Genomic DNA, 20,030 nt, shown 5'->3' with positions numbered 1-20,030 from the left:
GGGAGAGATACTGTCCTAATCACTGTAAACGCGTCTATCACTGTACTGTTTATAACTGTAACCGTCTGTCACTGTAACTGTCTACAGTGTAACTGTCTACGTCACAGTAATGTAACTGTCCACGCACCTGAAACGTATTTAGTCACTGTAATGTAACTGTCTCTACTGTAAAGGGCTACCATGAGTAAACTGTCTACACACTGTAACTGTACTAGTGTAACTGTCTACCACTGGTAGACTGTCCATTCAATGTAACTATATACCACTGAACTACTGGTCCCCTAATTAACTGTCTACCACTGTAACTGTCTACTGGATGTAACTGTCTACCACTGTAACTGATAACGTGGTAAACTGTCTACCACGTAAACTTGTCCCATTAATGTAAGCCTGTCATAACCACTGAAACTGTCACTAATGTAACTGTCCCTATCGGTACTTAGCACTATGTCTACCAACTGTAACTGTCTATCCACTGTAAATGTCTAACCACTGTAACTGTTTCACTTCGACTGTAACTATACTGTAGCAAACTGTCTACTAGAATCTACGATGTCTACTAAGTACAGTCTACGCCTGAGACTGACATAACTGTCTAATAATGTAACTGTCTACCATGTATCTACCCGACTGTCTACCATAATGTTACTACTGTAACCTACCACTGTAACTGCTATGCAGTGTAACTACTGCTATATGTAACTGCCTATCAGTCTGTAACTGTCACACTTAACTAGTCCATGGACTGTCGACTATGTAACATGTCTATGCAACTGTCTACCACTTTAACTGTCTACCACCGTAATGTCTACTAATTTGTAACTGTCTACTCACTGTCATACTACTGTAACTCTACCACTGTCACTGTTTACTACTGTTAACTGTCTATCACTGTAGACTGTAACTCTCCTACCGACTGTAACTGTCCTAGCTACTGTATACTGTCTATCACTGTAACTGCCTATCACTGTACTGTAACTCCTGTACCGACTGTTACTTCCTACTTACTGGTAACTGTCTATCACTGTCTACCACTTTAACTGTCTACCACCGTATAATGCTTACTAATGTAACTGTCTATCGGAACTGTCTACTACTGTACCTGTCTATCACTGAACTTGTCTCTCCTGTAACTGTCTCATACAACTGTCTGACCAGCTGTCAACTGCCACCACTGTAAATGTCTACTAATGTAATGCGTCTACCATGTAACTGTCTACCTACTGTACTGTCTACTATAACTGTCTACCACTGTAACTGTCCTACCACTGTAACTGTCTACTACTGTCTAGCTGTCTATCACTGTAACTGTCTATCACTGTAACTGTCTACTGACTGTAACTGTCTACCACTGTAACTGTCTACCCACTGTAACTGTCTATCACTGTAACTGCCTATCGCTGTAACTGTCTACTACTGTAACCTGTCTACCTACTACTGTAACTGAAACTGTCATCACTGTAACTGTCTACGTAATGTAACTCTCTACCACTAACTGTCTACTACTGTAACTGTCTACCACTGTAACTGTAACTGTCTACTCCCTGTCACTGTCTAACCACTGTAACTGTCCTATCACTGTAACTGCCTATCACTGTAACCTGTTACACTTGACAGTTTAACTTCTATCACTGTAACTGTCTCCCACTGTAACTGTCTATACTGTAACTGTCTACCACTGTAACTGTTCTAGCGCACTTGCAACTGTCTACCACTGCAACTGTCTACCGACTGCAACTGATGCTACCACTGTAACTGTCCTCTCACTGTAACTGTCTACCACAGGACCTAACTACCGCGGGAACTGTCACCACTGTAACTGGAACTGTCACATTGGAACTGTCAGCATCTGACCTACCTACTCTTTCCTACCATTTTCACTACATTCATATTTCTGCAGTCATTCCATATTAATTCAAGTCTGCCATGTATCTATTAGTCTGCCATTCATAAACACTCTCATGTTGCTTTTCAAGCCTTATATAGCCAATGTAATCCTTAGATAGCCAATGTAAGCCACAGGATTTCATTATTCACATCTCATTGTCTAGTTCACAGAAAACACCAAGTGCTGTCACACTGTGTTGGAGTGTGGAGACCAAGTTCCCTTAAGACAGTGGGGAGCCCAAAAACTACTCATACACACACACACACACACACCACACACACACACAACACACACACACACACACACACACACACACACACACACACACACACACACACACACACACACACACACACACACACACACATTCTCTCAGAGGAAGAGAGAAATCAAGAGAGAAATCACAGCCTCGCTGTGCTTTGCAATGCTGCTGAGGGCCAGTGGACAGCAGAGCAGCCCTGCTGTGGATAGATTTGTCTGTCTCTACGGGGGCTGTGTCAGAAGCCTTATTTATAACCCCAGGCCCTGAGCCCACACCTGAGCGCTCAGCTCTCATCAACACGCCACATCAGCTAGTTGCTGAAAATATCTAATTTACATAAATATTCACACCCCTGAGTCAAGAATCACCTTTAGGAGCGATTACAGCTGTAAGTCTTTATGGGTAAGTCTATAAGACATTTGCACACCTGGATCGTACATTATTTGCCCTTTATTCTTTGAATTTTTTTCAAGCTCAGTCAAATTGGTTGTTGGGCATTGCTAGACTCTTAAGTCTTGCCATAGATTTTCAAGCCGATTTAAGACAAAACTCTAACTAGGCCACTCAGGAACATTCAATGTCATCTTGGTAAGCAACTCCAGTGTATATTTGTAGGTTATTGCCGTGTTGGAATTTGTCTCCCAGTGTCTTTTGGAAAGCCGACAGAAGCAAGTTTCCCTCTAGTATTTTGCCTGTGCTTAGCTCTATTCCATTTATTTTTACCCTAAAAAAACTCCCTAGTCCTTGCCGATGACAAGCATACCCATAACATGATGCAGCCATCACCATGCTTGAAAATATAAAGAGTGGTACTCAGTGATGTGTTGTGTTGGATTTGCCCCAAACATAACACTTTGTATTCAGGACATAACGTTCATTTATTTGCCCAATTTTTGGCAGTTTTACTTTAGTGGCTTATTGCAAACAGGATGAATGTTTTGAAATATTTTCACTATGTCATTTAGGTTAGTATTGTGGAGTAACTACAATGTTGTTGATCTATCCTCAGTTTTCTCCTATCACAGCCATTAAACTGTGTAACTGTTTTAATGTCACCATTGGCCTCATTGTAAAATCCCTGAGCGGTTTCCTTCCTCTCCGGCAACTGGGTTAAGAAGGTGTGTGATACACCATCCAAAGTGTACTGAATAACTTCACCATGCTCAAAGGGATATTCAATGTCTGCTTTTTTGTATTTAAATTTTTTATCTACCAATATGTGCCCTTTTTTGCGAGGCATTGGAAAAGCCCCCTGGTTTTTGTGGTTGAAACTGTGTTTGAAATTCACTGCTCGACTGAGGGACCTTACAGATAATTGTATGTGTGGGGTAGAGAAAATACTATTATTGCACACAGTGAGTCCACGCAACTTATTATGTCATTTGTAAAGCACATTTTTACTCCTGCATTTATTTAGGCCATAACAAAGGGGTTGAATACTTATTGACTCAAGACACTTCAGTTTTTCATTTTTAATTCATTTGTAAAAATGCCCCAAAAATGATGACACTTTTACATTATACGGTATTGTATGTAGGCCAGTGGCACAACATCTCAATTGAATACATTTTAAATTTAGGTAACACAACAACATGTGGAAAATTGGTCATCAACCCATCCTTAGCAGTGTTATAATAGGTGATTTAAAAGAAAAACCTTGCACTTTCAGTATAACCAAATTCACCAAATTGTTTCTATGAAAGTCAGTTGAGTGAGATACAATTGTCATATTTTATGTATAAAAAAAAACAACTCGGGCATTTCAAACCAAAAGGATAAAGTACTATATGTTTTTTGAGAATCACAACGTTAGTAATGAAAAGGTGTAGAATAGAGATACGGATCTTGATGTACGACTAGGCCCTGGGGGTATTCCGTATCGCCCTCACCACTCTGATCTAATGAGTTCTTCACCACTCTAATCTAATGAGTTCTTCACCACTCTGATCTAATGAGTTCTTCACCACCTCTAATCTACTGAGTTTCACCACTCTAATCTACTGAGTTCTTCACCACTCTATATCTAATGAGTTCTTCACCACTCTAATCATACTATGGTTCTTCACACCTCTGAATCTAGATGTCTTCACCACTCTGATCTACAGAGTTCTTCACCACTCTAATCTAATGAGTTCTTCACCACTCTAATCTAAGAGTTCTTCACCACTCTAATCTAATGATTCTTCACCACTCTAATCTAATGAGTTCTTCACCCACTCTAATCTAATGAGTTCTTCACCACTCTAATCTCAACTGAGTTCTTCACCACTCTAATCTAATGAGTTCTTCACCACTCTAATTAATGATTGCTTCACCACTCTAATCTAATGAGTTCTTCCCACTCTAATCTAATAGTTCATTCACCACTCTAACTACTGTGGTCTCACCACTCAGATCTACTGTGTTCTTCACCACTCTAATCTAATGATTCTTCACCACTCAATCTACTGCAGTTGCTTCACCACTCATAATCTACTGTGTTCTTCACCACTCTAATCTACTGAGTTCTTCACCACTCTAATCTAATGAGTTATTCACCACTCTAATCTAATGAGTTCTTCACCACTCTAATCTAATGAGTTTTTCACCACTCTAATCTAATGTTCTTCACCACTCTAATCTAATGCGTTCTTCACCCCTCTAATCTACCGTGTTCTTCACCCCTCTAATCTACTGTGTTCTTCACCCCACTAATCTACTGTGTTCAATAGAGCAATGCTGTGTCCTGGCATTCAACATGTCCTCATAGGAATACAACACAGATAGAACAAACGTCCACCCAAACACCATTAGCTCTGTAACATTCCCTCACCCAAATAGCCCCCCCACACATTAAAAATAAACCCTTTCTATGACACCACCAGTGAGAGTCCTGCTTTTCCCCCGGTGTTGCCTGTGATGTGAAATCACATCGGTCACCCCTTCACGTCACAAGCCATCAACTCACAACGCACAGCTACTTGTCCCTCCTAGGATCCTGTCCGTCAACGGCCCATTGAAGAATCCGCCCCCCAGGAACACTGAAAAAGACTATAGATAAAAATAGGTGGCTGAAATATTTATGGCGCTTGATGTTTTGGGTTGCCGGCCTAAAATAACCCCATAACCTCAGCTTTGCGGGCCTTTTGTTGCTGTGTTCAGCCAAAGTGACATGAGGACAATGTGGGGGCACATTGGTGGCACGTGGGCACTGTTATCCAGGATGGCACCTCTGTTTTGGGGCTGTCCTCCTCCCGCCGCCCTCCAAAAGGCAGAGGCAAGTTATCAGACTGACTGCCTCAACTCAAAGCCCCAATGCTGGATGAAAAAAATCCCAGCACTGCTTGAGTTATGTAAACCACAGAAATCACACCAATATTGCATTGGTTCACAGGTGGTAGGGTGGGGGTGGAGGGTTGTTTATGGGAGTGGGAGTGGGGGGCTAGGATATGCTCCTTATTGGTTGGTCTATAAATATGCTAATGATATGCCAATTCAGCATCAGTTGATAGGACATTCCAAAATACCATGGAAATGATTGCATCATAATACCAAATGCCAGGGTTGGAGCTTCCAAGCCGTTCTACTTATTCTAATTTCTATGGACGACACACACAGACGACACACACAGACCGCTGTTGGGCTCATCCCGCCCCTCATCCCCAAAGAAATAGCATGCTGGGTGAGGGACGGGACACAGCGGCCCAGTCTCCTGTCTCCTACAGGGCCTAAATAGCACCGTCAGTGACACAGCTCCACCCCGGCAAACTGACAAAGAGGACAAATTACAGAGGGGCAACAGAGACAGCTGTGTCTGTTCCAAAAATGCACACGCACACACGCAAATCAAGCTATTAATCTCAAATAACAGAACGCAACTGTTAAAAGTCTGTTATTTCACAAGCCACTCGACGGACAATTTCTCCAAAGTGAATCAGAAGGTGTCGCGACTTTTATAACTCTTCATTACGTCTGAGGCCAAAATATACAAATAAATAAATGGGTGTAGTTTGGGAAGTAGGCACCTGATGGTGAAGTTGGCATCTAATTGGCTGTATCTTGAGGGGCATGTACTGTACACATGGCAAATGTTGCTACGCTTAGAATAAACCTATGCTAAAGAACTGACTGCAATGCTTGTTTATCACTTGCTCTTGTGAGCGTCTAGTTCTTCATTTGATGTCAGTCGGCGCCACCGACTGAAAGGAAAGGGGGATACCTAGTCAGTTGTACAACTGAAAGGAAAGGAAAGGGGGATACCTAGTCAGTTGTACAACTGAAAGGAAAGGGGGAGACCTAGTCAGTTGTACAACTGAAAGGAAAGGGGGATACCTAGTCAGTTGTACAACTGAAAGGAAAGAAAGGGGGATACCTAGTCAGTTGGTACAACTGAAGGAAAGAGGGCGAGACCTAGTCATTGTATAGGGAAAGGGGGATACCTAGTCAGTTGTATAGGGAAAGGGGGATACCTAGTCAGTTGTATAGGGAAAGGGGGATACCTAGTCAGTTGTACAACTGAACTGTGTCTTCCGCATTTAACCCCACCCCTCTGAATCAGAGGTGCGGGGGGGGGCTACCTTAATTGACATCCAAGATTTTTGGAAAAATGTTTACGTGTCCTTTCCTGATTTAGATAGGTTTCTGCTTATAACTTCCGACATTTTGGTAAGGCTATTTGTTAGTCAACTTGTCTACAATTAGATAGATGCAGCTTCTCTTCTGTCCTTATATGTTGACCTAGAAGACTAAAGAAACCCTTGTTCACCAGAATAATGTCATTTTAAAAATGGATAGAATGAATGCTTCAGTCTAGTTGACATCAGTAAAGTTCTCTGTCATCTCTGCTTTTTTTTGCAAAGCAAAGACATTTAGGGACCGGGGAGTAAATGCAATAACAAAACAAACTGGAAATATTTTCTGTGCAAAACGTCCAAATGACATCAGTTTGACCGGTTATAAGCAAATAGAAAGCTGTGAAAATGTCACGTTTCTGATAAGATTTCAGTTAGGCTTTGATACATATTTTATGTGGTTGAAATACGATCAGCTTTTATGATGCTGATAAAGACAACACCTCCACAGATGTTCCCTAACTGCACATTCACGTTCTCTCAAGATGCTGAAATAAATAAATCATATTTCTCCACATCTGTTCTCGAGTCAACATTTTGCATATAATTTTACTGCAAGAATTGTGGAAGAGTTAATATTGAGGCTATGTGAGAGGTTTAAGACCTACAGCAGTGATGTAAAGTACTTAAGAAAAAATACTTTAAAGTACTACTTAAGTAAAAATACTTTAAAGTACTACTTCAGTAGTTTTTATGGGTATCTGTATTATTTCTGACAACTTTTACTTCACTACATTTCTAAAGAAAATAATGTACTTTTCACTCCATACATTTTCCCTGACACCTGAAAGTACTGGTTACATTCTGAATGCTTAGAAGGACAGGAAAATGGTCGAATTCACGCACTTATCAAGAGAACATCCCTGGTCATCCCTACTGCCTCTGATCTGACAGACTCACTAAACACAAATGCTTTGTCTGTAAATGATGTCTGAGTGTTGGAGTGTGCCCCTGGCTATCCGTCAAAAAATAAAAACAAGAAAATGGTTCTGTCTGGTTTGCTTAATATAAGGAATTTGAAATTACTTTTTACTTCAACTATAACTTTTGATATTTAAGTATATTTTAGCAATTACATTTATTTTTGACTTGGTAATATTTTACTTGGTGACTTTCACTTTTTCTTGAGTCATTTTCTATGAAGGTATCTTTACTTTTACTCAAGTATGACAATTGGGCACTTTTTCCACCACTGACCTACAGTCAGGGGCCATATTTCAGATTTCATCAGATTCCATTTAACCCATCGGAACAGTAGGCTACAGTTCCCGTGACGTGCCACAGGCCTATTTGAAGTCCCCGTCTTGTGACTGTCAAATGTGTATGGCGCCTCACAATCATCACACATAATCCTCTTTTGCCGCTTCACCAAATCTTTCCCAAACACGACTTTTCTGGCCTTCCCTTCTCTTTATTTTCAACTCTACATTTTGCAGCTTTTCTCTTATTGAATTAAACTACAACATTGTCCTTTTTGCCTCTGTGGATCGACGTAAAGTTATCTGCCCGCACCCAAAACCATTTGGTGTGTAGGCTGTTTGGTGTGTGTAGGCCTACAATTAGGCCCCAAAGTTTAGACTTACGCACTAAGGTCAGAGAGCCTAAAATAATGAAAGAAAAACCTCAACGTAGCATATAGATATAAATGACACAAGAATGATACATTGATGAATTGTTTAAAGGTATTGTTTTCTCTTAATTCTCTGGGTCTGAATATGGCAGCTTATGTACGCGACTTTGTGGTGGGGGGTGTGGGCGTTCGGCTAACTTTCACTCAGCCCTCCCAGCCCTCAGAGAGAGCACACAGAACACCCCAGGAGACACAAGGGATCCTAGACAATTATTTTATTTTTTACCTGGTAAGTTGATTGAGAACACATTCTCATTTACAGTAACGATATGGGGAATAGTTACAGGGGAGGATGAATGAGACAATTGTAAGCTAAAGATGATTAGGTGGCAATGATGGTATGACGGCCAGATTGGGAATTTAGCCAGGACACCAGGGTTAACACCCCTACTCCTACAATAAGTCCTATGGGATCTTTAGTGACCACAGAGAGTCAGGAGACCTGTTTAACGTCACATCTGAAAAACAGCACCCTACACAGGGCAACATCCCCAATCACTGCCCAGGGGCATTTTTTTAAACCAGAGGAAAGAGTGCCTCCTACTGGCCCTCCAACACCACTTCCAACAGCATCTGGTCCTAAAACAACATCTCTCTCAATACTATTCTATATTCCACTTTCCTGTCCTAGTGTCCCCCGCCTGCCGCTGTATACAGTATATATCTACCCTGGCCTGGACATAGTCACAGCGACAGCACCTGCAATCCCTGACATTGATTTAACCTTGGATCCAGCCTCAAGCCATCTGTTTTCAGCCCTGCCTCGCCCTGTCTTGAAGGGTTTGTGTCACTGTGGTGCATTGCAACGCAAGACTTTGCTACAATCTATTTAAACAATGTTCCACAATCTATTTCCCACAATCTACGCCCCATAGAGATCACGTAGGTTTCCTGACTCACCTGTTGTGGTGGCCGTCGTGGAGGCAGAAGGGAATCGGCAGGACATGGAACGAAAGAAAGAGGTAATAACAATCAACATGGGATCTGATTTGAGTGTATATTCATTCAGACGTGTTTTTGGTTAGTGAGCGGTCATGCATTGCAGTGGTTTGGACAAAACATCCACAGAGAACTGTTTAGAGGCTCCTCTCTGAACGAAATGTTAGCTATAGAAGAGACAGCGTGGAGGGAAGAAATGTTTAATTCAACAGTGAGGATAAAGAAGACATGAAGAAGTCATGGACCTCCAACATACTAGACTAAGAGAGACACCGGGACACAGCAGAAAGGAAGACAGAGAGAGAGAGAGATAGAGACACAGCAGAAAGGAAGACAGAGAGAGAGAGAGAGACACCGGGACACAGCAGAAAGGAAGACAGAGAGAGAGAGAGAGAAGAGAGAGAGAGAGACACCGAGACACAGCAGAAAGGAAGACATAGAGAGAGAGAGAGAGAGAGAGAGAGACACCGAGACACAGCAGAAAGGAAGACAGAGAGAGAGTGAAACTGGTGACACTGCATGTGGTGAGTGTGTGTGGTAGTTAGTAGCACACCCTGGACAACACAGGGTTAATGAGAACACTCCAGCACTGCCCAGACGCAGCAGTGCCTTGTGGGAAAGAGAAAACTCCCCAAAAAAGCCAAACCACGCCCCTCGGACAGAGTGTATCTTAGTTAGTCAGTCAGTCAGGCTGTCTAGACTGGGCTATTGGGTCGGTCCCAGCCCAGCCGTAGAGCCACATGCCCATGCAAGGTATTGGTCGACTCCTCTAATCCTCCAAGTGAACATCACACGCCACTGCAACAAACCTTCTGACATTGGGGCCACCACCACGGTGAGGGGCTCTGTGGGGTTGGCGAAGCATGGGAAGAAGGACTGGGCGGTGGGGTTCAGAACGGAACCTGGTGAGGTGGGGCTTTTGGTGGAAGAGGAGGAGGAGGAGCGGGACTTCTTTGGTATCTTCTGTGATGGGGATTTGGCCTTTTTGCCCCCCCTGGGGTAGAATTCAGGCATGGTTTTGGGGGAGCGGAGCGGGACTGGGCTGGGTGTGTCGAATGCCAGGCCCACAGGTAGGTAGCACGCTGGAGTGATGTCACTGAACTCAAAGCAGTTGTTGTTGTTGTTGAAGTGGTAGTCGTTGATGAGCCAGGAGCTGTCGGAGGGGGAGAAAGGGGGTGCGGTCGCTGTGAGCTCACTAGGCTTCTCCAATGGTGATAGGCCACGATCTGGTTGGTGGGTGGGGCTAAAACTCATGGCATCTTCAATATGGACATCCTGCATTGAAGTGTCATGATCAAACATCACTTTGACCCCTGACTCATGAACTGGGGAATCTAGGGAAAAAGTTGGGGAGAAAGCCTCTTTGTCATTACCCAGGCTGGCAGTCTCTGTATCCATAAGCAGGTATTGGTAGCTGGCGGTGAATGTGTCTCCAGGACACGTGGCCATGGGGAAGGTGCCTCTGGGCGAGAAGTCTCCATGACTGGTGGGCATGGAGACGGGGGTGGTAGGCAGGAGATCGCAGCCCATGGCAGGTGGAGGGGAGGTGGGGGCCATGAGAGGGAGCAGATTCTGGGTGAGAGATGGAGGGAAGAGGTCCTCACTGGCAGGGATCAGCCCCATGTTACCCATGCTAGAGTAGGGGTTCTCCATGGGCTGGGGGTGGGCGATGGGGGGCGCTAGTTGGTCTAACACCCCCTCAGGGAGGTGAGTGGCAGAGGAGGGCACGAAGGGCTCGGCTGTAAACCCCCACTCTTCTGGAAGCTTCTTCCTGCTCTTACCCCTCTTTCCCCTGCCTCCACTTCTCCCTGGCTCTTCCTGCTCCCAGCCCCCCACCATCCTGTCCCTGTCCTTCCGGGGGGAGACCCTGTGGTGGCCCTCTGACGGGATTGTGTTCTCAGCCTGAGTCTCCGGTTGGCCCCTGTCGTACACCTCGTCTCGGGGCCTCCTCTTCTTCTTCTTCTTCTGCTGTTGTTGTTGTTTGCAGTCATTTCCCTCGTTGCTCTCCATCTCCTCCCCCAAGGCCAAGGCCTCTCGGTGGGGCCGGCCACAGTCAGGAAGGTCCTCGGGGCTGGCCGCCAGGTGGCTTGCATGGTGACTGATCATTGTGGAGAAGCTTGGGGTGAACGGCAGGTCGGTGGGAATGCAAGCCTTGTCTGTCCAGCCATCGCCCAGGCCACCTTGTGTGTGAAGAGGGAAGAGAGTTTAAAGCAGGTATATACAGTGCATAAGTATTCAGACCCCTGGACTTTTCCCACATTTTGTTACGTTAAAGCCTATTGTAAAATGTATTGAATTGTGTTTTTTTCTCATCAATCTACACACAATACCCCATAATGACATCACAATACCCCATAATGACATCACAATACCCCATAATAACAAAGCAAAAACAGGTTTTTAGAAATGTTTGCAAATTTATAACAATAGAAATATATATATGACATTTACATAAGTATTCAGACCCTTTACTCAGTACTTTGTTGAAGCACATTTGGCAGCGATTACAGCCTCGAGTCTTCTTGGGTATGACGCTATAAGCTTGACATACCTGTATTTGGGGAGTTTCTCCCATTCTTCTCTGCAGATCTTCTCAAGCTCTGCCAGGTTGGATGGGGAGCGTTGCTGCACAGCTATTTTCATGTCTCTCTAGAGATGTTCGATCGCGTTCAAGTAAGGGCTCTGGCTGGGCCACTCAAGGACATTCAGAGACTTGTTCCGAAGACCCTCCTGCGTTATCTTGGCTGTGTGCTTATGGTCGTTGTCCTGTTAGAAGGTGAACCTTCGCCCCAGTCTGAGGTCCTGAGCACTCTGGGGCAAGTTATCATCAAGGATCTCTCTGTACTTTGCTCAATTCATTTTCCCTCGATCCTGACTAGTCTTCCAGTCCCTGCCGCTGAAAAATATCCTGATAGCATGATGCCGCCACCACCATGCTTCACAGTAGGGATGGTGCCAGGTTTCCTCCAGACGTGACGCTTGGCATTCAGGCCAAAGAGTTCAATTTTGGTTTCATCAGACCAGAGAATCTTGTTTCTCATGTTCTGAGAGTCTTTTAGGTGCCTTTAGGCAAACTCAAAGCAGGATGTCATGTACCTTTTACTGAAGAGTGGCTTCCTTCTGGCCACTCTACCATAAAGGCCTGATTGGTGGAGTGCTGCAGAGATGGTTGTCCTTCTGGAAGATTCTCCCATCTCCACAGAGGAACTCTAGAGCTCTGTCAGAGTGACCATCAGGTTCTTGGTCATCTCCCTGACCAAGGCCCTTCTCCCCCGATTGCTCAGTTTGGCCGGGCAGCCAGCTCTAGGAAGAGTCTTGGTGCTTCCAAACGTCTTCCATTTAAGACTGATGGAGACCACTGTGTTCTTGGGGACCTTCAAAGCTGCAGAAATGTTTTGGTACCCTTCCCCAGATCTGTGCCTCGACACAATCCTGTCTCGGAGCTCTACTCTCCTTTGACCTTATGGCTTGGTTTTTGCTCTGACATGCACTATTAACTGTGGGACCTTATATAGACAGGTGTGTGCCTTTCCAAATCATGTCCAATCAATTGAATTTACCACAGGTGGACTCCAATCAAGTTGTAGAAACATCTCTAGGATGATCAATGGAAACAGGATGCACCTGAGCTCAATTTATAGTCTCATAGCAAAGGGTCTGAATACTTATGTAAATAAGGTATTTCTGTTTACATTTTTGTATAAATAAAAAATAAAAAAACTGTTTTCGCTTTGTCATTATGGGGTATTGTGTGTAGATTGCTGAGGATTTTTTTTGTTGATATCCATTTTAGAATAAGGCTGTAACATAACAAAATGTGGAAAAAGTCAAGGGGTCTCAACACTTTCCAAAAGGCACTGTACTCACTCTTTCACTCTCTCTCGCAATGCATTTCTCAACCAGACAAAAGCGTGAACTTCAAAGGGCTCAAAACCATATTCAACAGTGCAGTCTAAGACATGAGAGTAGTAACAGTCACAGTGTGCAGCTGTGGACGCTCATTGGAGGTCCATTCAACGTAATGGAACTGGCTCTGTACAGGGGCTGCAACTTGTAACTTGCCACTGAACACTCAAAATGCAACATGGGTATAAATCACTCAGGCATTCTAATTGGCCCGTTGCCTTTGTGCTCCTGTGTGAATGAATAGTCACAGGGAGGGATTTAAGGGTGATACTGTGACTCAGTGTTACCCTAGGGACATGCTGGAGTACTGAATGGGATTTTAGGAGGAGGAGAAAGATGTGTTTACTTCATAGTGAGTGGGTGATTGAATGCAAGAAATACAAACGTAAACACAGGTATTGGTCAAGCACACAGAAACAGGCACAGCACAATACATAGTACAATGCACAGTACAATGCACAGCACAATGCACAGTACAATACACAGTACAATACACAGTACCATGCACAGACGTATAAGATAGTTCTTTTTGTTGCATGTTATAACTTAAGGAGAAGACTATTAACGCGAAAGAAGTTTGTTTGCTAGGGATCCGGTCCTGATCAGGGGTCCTTTATATGTGGGATATGTGAAGAACTTACATTTTTCGGGGTGGGGTGCTCATTTTCTCAGATTCGTCCTTAATGTTTTCTGTCTTCTTTCATGTTGAGTTCTTGAAAGGCCTCTGCTTCATAATAATCAATTTCTTGCATGACCTTTTCTCATGAGGGTTCTCAGATATGATTAATGTTTCGTTTTTCTCCTATTATATTGTGGTCTACAGTTTTCAGAGGTTGATCTGAGGTTGATTGGTCTTTGGATAGAGAAGATATCAGTTATATATTTGAGTTATTATTTAGATCATAATCTAATAGGAATATTTATTGGAGAGGTGTGGGAGACATGACTCCTAAGATCATATTTACCTATCTGAAGACTCTTTGTGTGAGTACGTGATTGCTGATTTGGCTAGTCTTCTGTTGTGGCTAGAGATTTTCCCATGCCTTGATGATGGGTGGTGAATTTGGTTCAGTGGGGATTGGTTTATCTCATATTGAGAGAAGAGGTCATCCCAATTCGCTTGAAGGTTTCTCATCAAGTGCCAATAGGACATGCCCTGTAGAGTAGATGGATAAACCAATCTCACATTATTTACTTATTTGCATTACTCTAGTGCCGATATTTCTTTCTGCTCAGTACTTTTTTTTTTTGACTATTTTGATTCAGTGCCAAGTTACTTTTTACATCTCAGTTACTCTTACTACTCTCAGTGTTCAGTAATGTTTTACATTTTGCATTATGTATGTATACCTCAGGTGCAGTTTAGTATCCTTTTTTTTGTCTCAGTACAGTTTTATATCTTCAGTTGCCAGATTTACGTTAACCCTTCAGTACCTATTTGTTATCTTACTTATTATCCTTCAGTGCATGTTCGTACTCTTAGTATTCTAACTCATGCCAAAGTTAATTACTCTTCAGTATTACTACTCAGTGCAATGTTATATACCTTCTCAGTACTACCTACCTCTCCAGTGGCCTAAGTAACGTAACCTTTCAGTAGTTAGCTACCGTAGTACCAAGTTAGTACCTCTCAGTCTTTACTACTTTTTTCAAGTACCTAAGTTACATATCTCATATCTATTCCTCAGTGCGGAGTAGTTTCTCATTACGACCTACCTCAGTACCTTTTTTAAGTTAATATCTTCAGTATTACTACTCAGTATACCGTAGTTTATCGTATTCATTGCTACTCAACATTTCGAGTGCCAGTTTAGGTGCTTGATGTGTTATGTTTTCAGTTGTCTGCTTCTGTCTTGTCTCTTCTCTTATTCTTTTTCTTTCTCTCTCTCTGTCTGTCTGTTCCTATTGGATATTTAGCATGTTATGGTGCATTTGTACAGTCATATGCAATATCTAGGGGTGTGCAAATCTGATAGTGTTGTATCTGGTAGCCGGCCATTTCTCTACGCCACTTATTGAATGTTCTCATTATTTTATCGGTGCTGGTATATTTCTCAGCGGTGCTAGCAGTGCCATAACTTCCTCATTACCTATGCCCAGTATCAGTTTTGATGAGTGTTGGGTTTTGGCTGAAGGCTTTAGGGCTTAGAGCATTTCAGGTATATCCCCCCTCACTCGTTGGGTAGTTCATCTCTCCAGTCAACCCAATCCACTCCTTGTGTGTATTCGACTCAGAGTATCTATTTTTTTGTTTTTTGTTTTTGTTGTCCTTCTTTACGTTCGTGGCATTTAAATGGAACGTTTCTTTTTTGTATAATATAAAGTCTAGGTAGGTATTCTCTCTTTGTCATTGAGGGGTTCTATAGTTAGAGCTGTGGTTATTCACGCCATTCACGGGGGTAAACCCTGCTGGGAATTAGTGTACCAAACCGTAGTCTTTCCGCATGGTATAGTGAATACTGTAATTGTGATAGATGTTGTGGCTTTGTCATTCAGACTATTCTCCTCTAATCACCATTGGTTATCATGGCTAATAGGAAATCTTAGACCCGAGTGTTCGTTGTCTATGATATAACTATCACATAAGGAATGAGAGTTCTGTACTGAGAAGTCATCATTGTGTTAGGTTACTCGACTACGTAATTAGTGGTCTGTACCGTTGTGTGTCACTTGTGTTTAGGTTATTACACAGGGAAGTTGGTTTGTTACGCTGGAAGTGTCAAAGTGTAAGGTTAATATAATACGGAAAGTTGGTCTGATACCTCGTGTAACATGATATACTTTGTTGTTTTACTACTATCTCGCTCTCTAAAGTGCGCTCTGTTAATAGTGTCACAAGTGTTAGCGTTTTACACGGAAGTGGTCTTGATCACCCTCGTGGTCAAGTGCGTTATGGTCTCTTACTACAGGAAGTGGGTCCTGTTACCTTATTAAATATTGTTCTTTCCATTGTGGTTAGGTTTCTAATCAAGTATTGGTCATGTACTGTGCAGTGTTAGAGTTATATACACAGGGAAGTTGGTACTGTTAACGGTGTCAACAGGTGTTATGGTTTATACACGTTTAAGTGGTCTTGTAAACAGTTGGGTTCACTAGTGTTAGGGTTTTCTCGTACATCAGTATAGATGTCTGGTCCTGTGCTACGAGTATACAGTGTTAGGGTTCTACTACATCAGTTAGTGGTCGTGTTGACAGTGTCGACTAGGTGTGTAGGTTTACACCGTAGATGGTCTGTTACCAGTGTGTCCAGTGTTAGGTTATTTACACGGAAGTGGGTCTGGACGTGTATTTTGCAAGGTGTATCGAGGTTAGCGTTTATTCAAGTAGTGGTGTTTGGTACCGTGTCCAGTGTTAGGTTACTACACGAGTAGTGGTCTGTATGTGTCATAGTGTAGGTTACTACACGTAAGTTGTTGTACTTGTGTCACAGTGTTAGGTTACTACACAGTAAGTGTGTCTTACCGTGTCACAGTGTTAGGTTACTAATTTCATGGTCAGTGTCGGTGTACACACAGTGTATGATGTCTATGTTAGGTTACTACACAGGAAGTGTCTGTACCGTGTCCAGTGTTTAGGTTACTACACAGGAATGGTTGTACTCGTGTTCCCAGTGTTAGGTTACTACACAGGAAGTGGTCTGTACCGTGTCACATGTTAGTTACTACACATAAGTGGTCTGTACGTGTCCATTGTGTTAGGTTACTACGTAAGTGGTCTGTACCGTGTCACAGTGTTAGTTACTACACAGTAGTCTTGTTCTGTACGTGTCACAGTGTTAGGTTATACACAGGAAGTTGTTGTACGCGTCACAGTGTTAGTTACTACACAGGAAGTGGTCTGTACGTGTCCAGTGTTAGTTACTACACAGGAAGTGGTCTGTACCGTGTCCAGTGTTAGGTTACTACACAGGAAGTGGTCGTGCGTGTGTCCAGTGTTAGTTACTACACAGGAAGTGTCTGTACGTGTCCCAGTGTTAGGTTTATACCCGGAAGTGGTCTGTACCGTGTCCCAGTGTTAGGTACTACACAGGAAGTGGTCTGTACCGTGTCCAGTGTTAGGTTACTACACAGTAAGTGGTCTGTACGTGTCACAGTGTTAGGTTACTAACAGTAAGTGGTCTGTACCGTTCACAGTGTTAGGTTACTACACAATAAGTGGTCTGTACCGTGTCCCTGTGTTAGGTTACACAGGAAGTGGTCTGTACCGTGTCCCAGTGTTAGGTTAACTACACAGTAGTTGGTCTGTACCGTGTCACAGTGTTGGTTACTACACAGAAGTGTCTGACTGTGTCCCATGTTAGGTACTACACAGGAAGTGGTCGTGTACGTGTCCCAGTGTTAGGATTTACTACACAGTAAGTTGGGTTCGTACCGTGTCACAGTGTTAGGTTACTACACGTAAGTGGTCTGTACCGTGCACAGTGTTAGGTTACTACAAACAGTACGGGTCTGTACCGTGTACAGTGTTAGGTTACTACACAGTAAGTGTCTGCATGTCCACTAGCCTGTTTGTGTGAAAGAGTTGTAGATGCAAACAGATTGAAAGCCTGTGTAAGTTCATGGTTGGGAGAGAAGAGAGAGGACCAAGGTGCAGTGGTAAGTATTCATTATCTCTTTTAATAAAATGAAATGTCGAACAAAACAACAAAACACGAGAACGAAACGAAACAGTCCTGACGGTGAAATACAAAACACAGAACAGAAAATAAATCACGCACGAAACACAGGTGGAAAAAGCTACCTAAGTATGATTCTCAATCAGAGACAAATAACGACCTGCCTCTGATTGAGACCATACCAGGCCAACGCAAAACAGCAACATAGAAAAAGAACATAGACAACCCACCCAACTCACGCCTGCTATACTAAACAAAGACATGAACAAAAAACTAAGGTAGAACGTGACAGGCCTGAGGGTGAAAGATCAACTTTGCAGGCATCCTGCCTCTGGAATGATTCAAGACTCCTGAGCTTGCCTGTGTTGTAGAGATAATTTGTTCGGGAACCTCGATATGGCAAACGAATTTGATCAGTACAATATCTGAATGCATATTGCGTTCATGTTTATCCTGAAAGACCCTCTTGTAGTGAGGGGGGGGGGGGGAAGTGTCCTGGCTGTTATGACTCAACACCTGCACGCACCCCCGTCCTCGTCAGAGACACTCATGGGAAGCATAACTACCCACATTAGCAAAGCAAAACATCTGCTGCAGAAGTGCATTGAGTATGTTAGTTAGTAGGGTTTTGGGTGAGGTGCGTGTTCGCGGCAATGTTACGGCCTGCATGGGTAGTTAGCTGGAGCTAAGTGCGGTTGTGGTCGCTGAGCGAATGGTGTGCCGGGGGTGTTTTGTAGCCTAGGACCAGTAGTGGACGAGGGCTAATAAGTGTTGCGCTGATCGAACATGCAAGACTGGCGTTAGTCGAGTGGGAGCAGTGTGCGCCCAGACACTGGCAGATCCTAGTAGGTGAGTGTTGACTGCGAATTGGGGCAAAAAGGTACAAGCAGTGGTCGGCAGCAGTTCTCTTGATAATCCATTAGAGCAGCAACCTTCAAGTCTGATCTCGCGCTTAACCTGTACAGTCGTACAGACCTGCCTGTAGGGCTGATACACTGAGCGATGCAAATAAGTTTCGTACATGGGACGAAGCACGACGGCTTACCTTTGTTGCTGTTCTCGTTAACAGCTTTCCAGAGCATCGAGGGAAGGCTTCTAAATGCTGCTTATTGTCACCCGTCTCTGCTCTTAACATATTACGTCAGTCTTGTCGTGTGTGTGTGTGGTTGATTCATGTAAAAATACGACTAGAGAGAGATAAACGTTATAGGGACCAAAGAGATGTTCCGTTAGAGTTATACACATTCAGAGAGACAACTGAGGCACATTGAGCAGCCTTGGGTAATCATTCCTCTAAATCCCATCCTCTCATCGCTCCATTCCTCATCCTCCATTTCTCCTTCCTCAGAACGAGCACAGCTTTATGAGCAACTTGGCAGCACGGGGCTCTAATTTTAACTAGCTACTCATCATTCAAACAGTCCAGAAAAAAAAAAAATATGATTGACCTTATAAACTGGGTGGTTCAGGTCCTGAATGCTGATTGGCTGACAGCCGTGGTATATCAAACCGTATACATGTGTATGAAAAAACATGTATTTTTGCTCTCTAATTACGTTGGTAACCAGTTTATAATAGCAATAAGGCCCTCAGGGGTTTTTGGTATATGTTCAATATACCACGGCTAAAGGCTGTATCGGCACTCCACGTTGACTGTGGTATATTGACCATATACCACACTCCTCTGGCTTATTGCTTCAATAAACTCTACGTCTGATTTACTGCACGATGTTGTTCTAGAAATGTACAAGAATTTTGTGTTTCCTGCTTTTCATAGCTGTGTTTATGTTTGTGCATGGTACTGTGTATTGTACTGTGTATGGTACTGTGTATTGTACTGTGTATTGTACTGTGTATTGTACTGTGCATGTTGTTGTGTGCTTGACCAATACTTGTTTATGTTGTGTGCATGGTAGTGTATTGGTACTGTGTATTGTACTGTGTATTGTACTGTGTTTTGTACTGTGCATTGTACTGTGTATTGTACTGTGTATTGTACTGTGCATTGTACTGTGTATTGTACTGTGTTATGTGTACTTGCATTGTACTGTTAATTGTGTATCGGGGGGGGGGGGGGGGGGGGGGGGGGGTGTGTATTGTACTGTGTATTTTAGTGTGATTGTACTGTGTATGTGACCTGTGCATGTTTCTGTGTGTTGACAATACTTTGTTATGTTTGT

At 43.2% G+C, this 20,030-nt stretch overlaps 1 protein-coding gene across 1 annotated transcript in view; it reads right to left on the bottom strand.

Annotated features, from left to right (window-relative positions):
- The window catches only part of LOC111972755 (microtubule-associated protein 4), a 171,365-nt gene that overhangs the window by 68,665 nt on the left and 82,670 nt on the right, over positions 1-20,030 (bottom strand). The window contains exon 5 of the mRNA XM_023999822.2: positions 10,139-11,509. Coding sequence (XP_023855590.2) covers positions 10,139-11,509 — 1,371 coding nt within the window. The remainder of the gene's footprint in view (positions 1-10,138; positions 11,510-20,030) is intronic.

The sequence above is a fragment of the Salvelinus sp. IW2-2015 genome, linkage group LG14, assembly GCF_002910315.2.
Source record: "Salvelinus sp. IW2-2015 linkage group LG14, ASM291031v2, whole genome shotgun sequence".
Classification (NCBI taxonomy): Eukaryota; Metazoa; Chordata; class Actinopteri; order Salmoniformes; family Salmonidae; genus Salvelinus; species Salvelinus sp. IW2-2015.
Note: the sequence above shows the minus strand (reverse complement) of the source record. Positions and strands in the feature narration are given on the sequence as shown.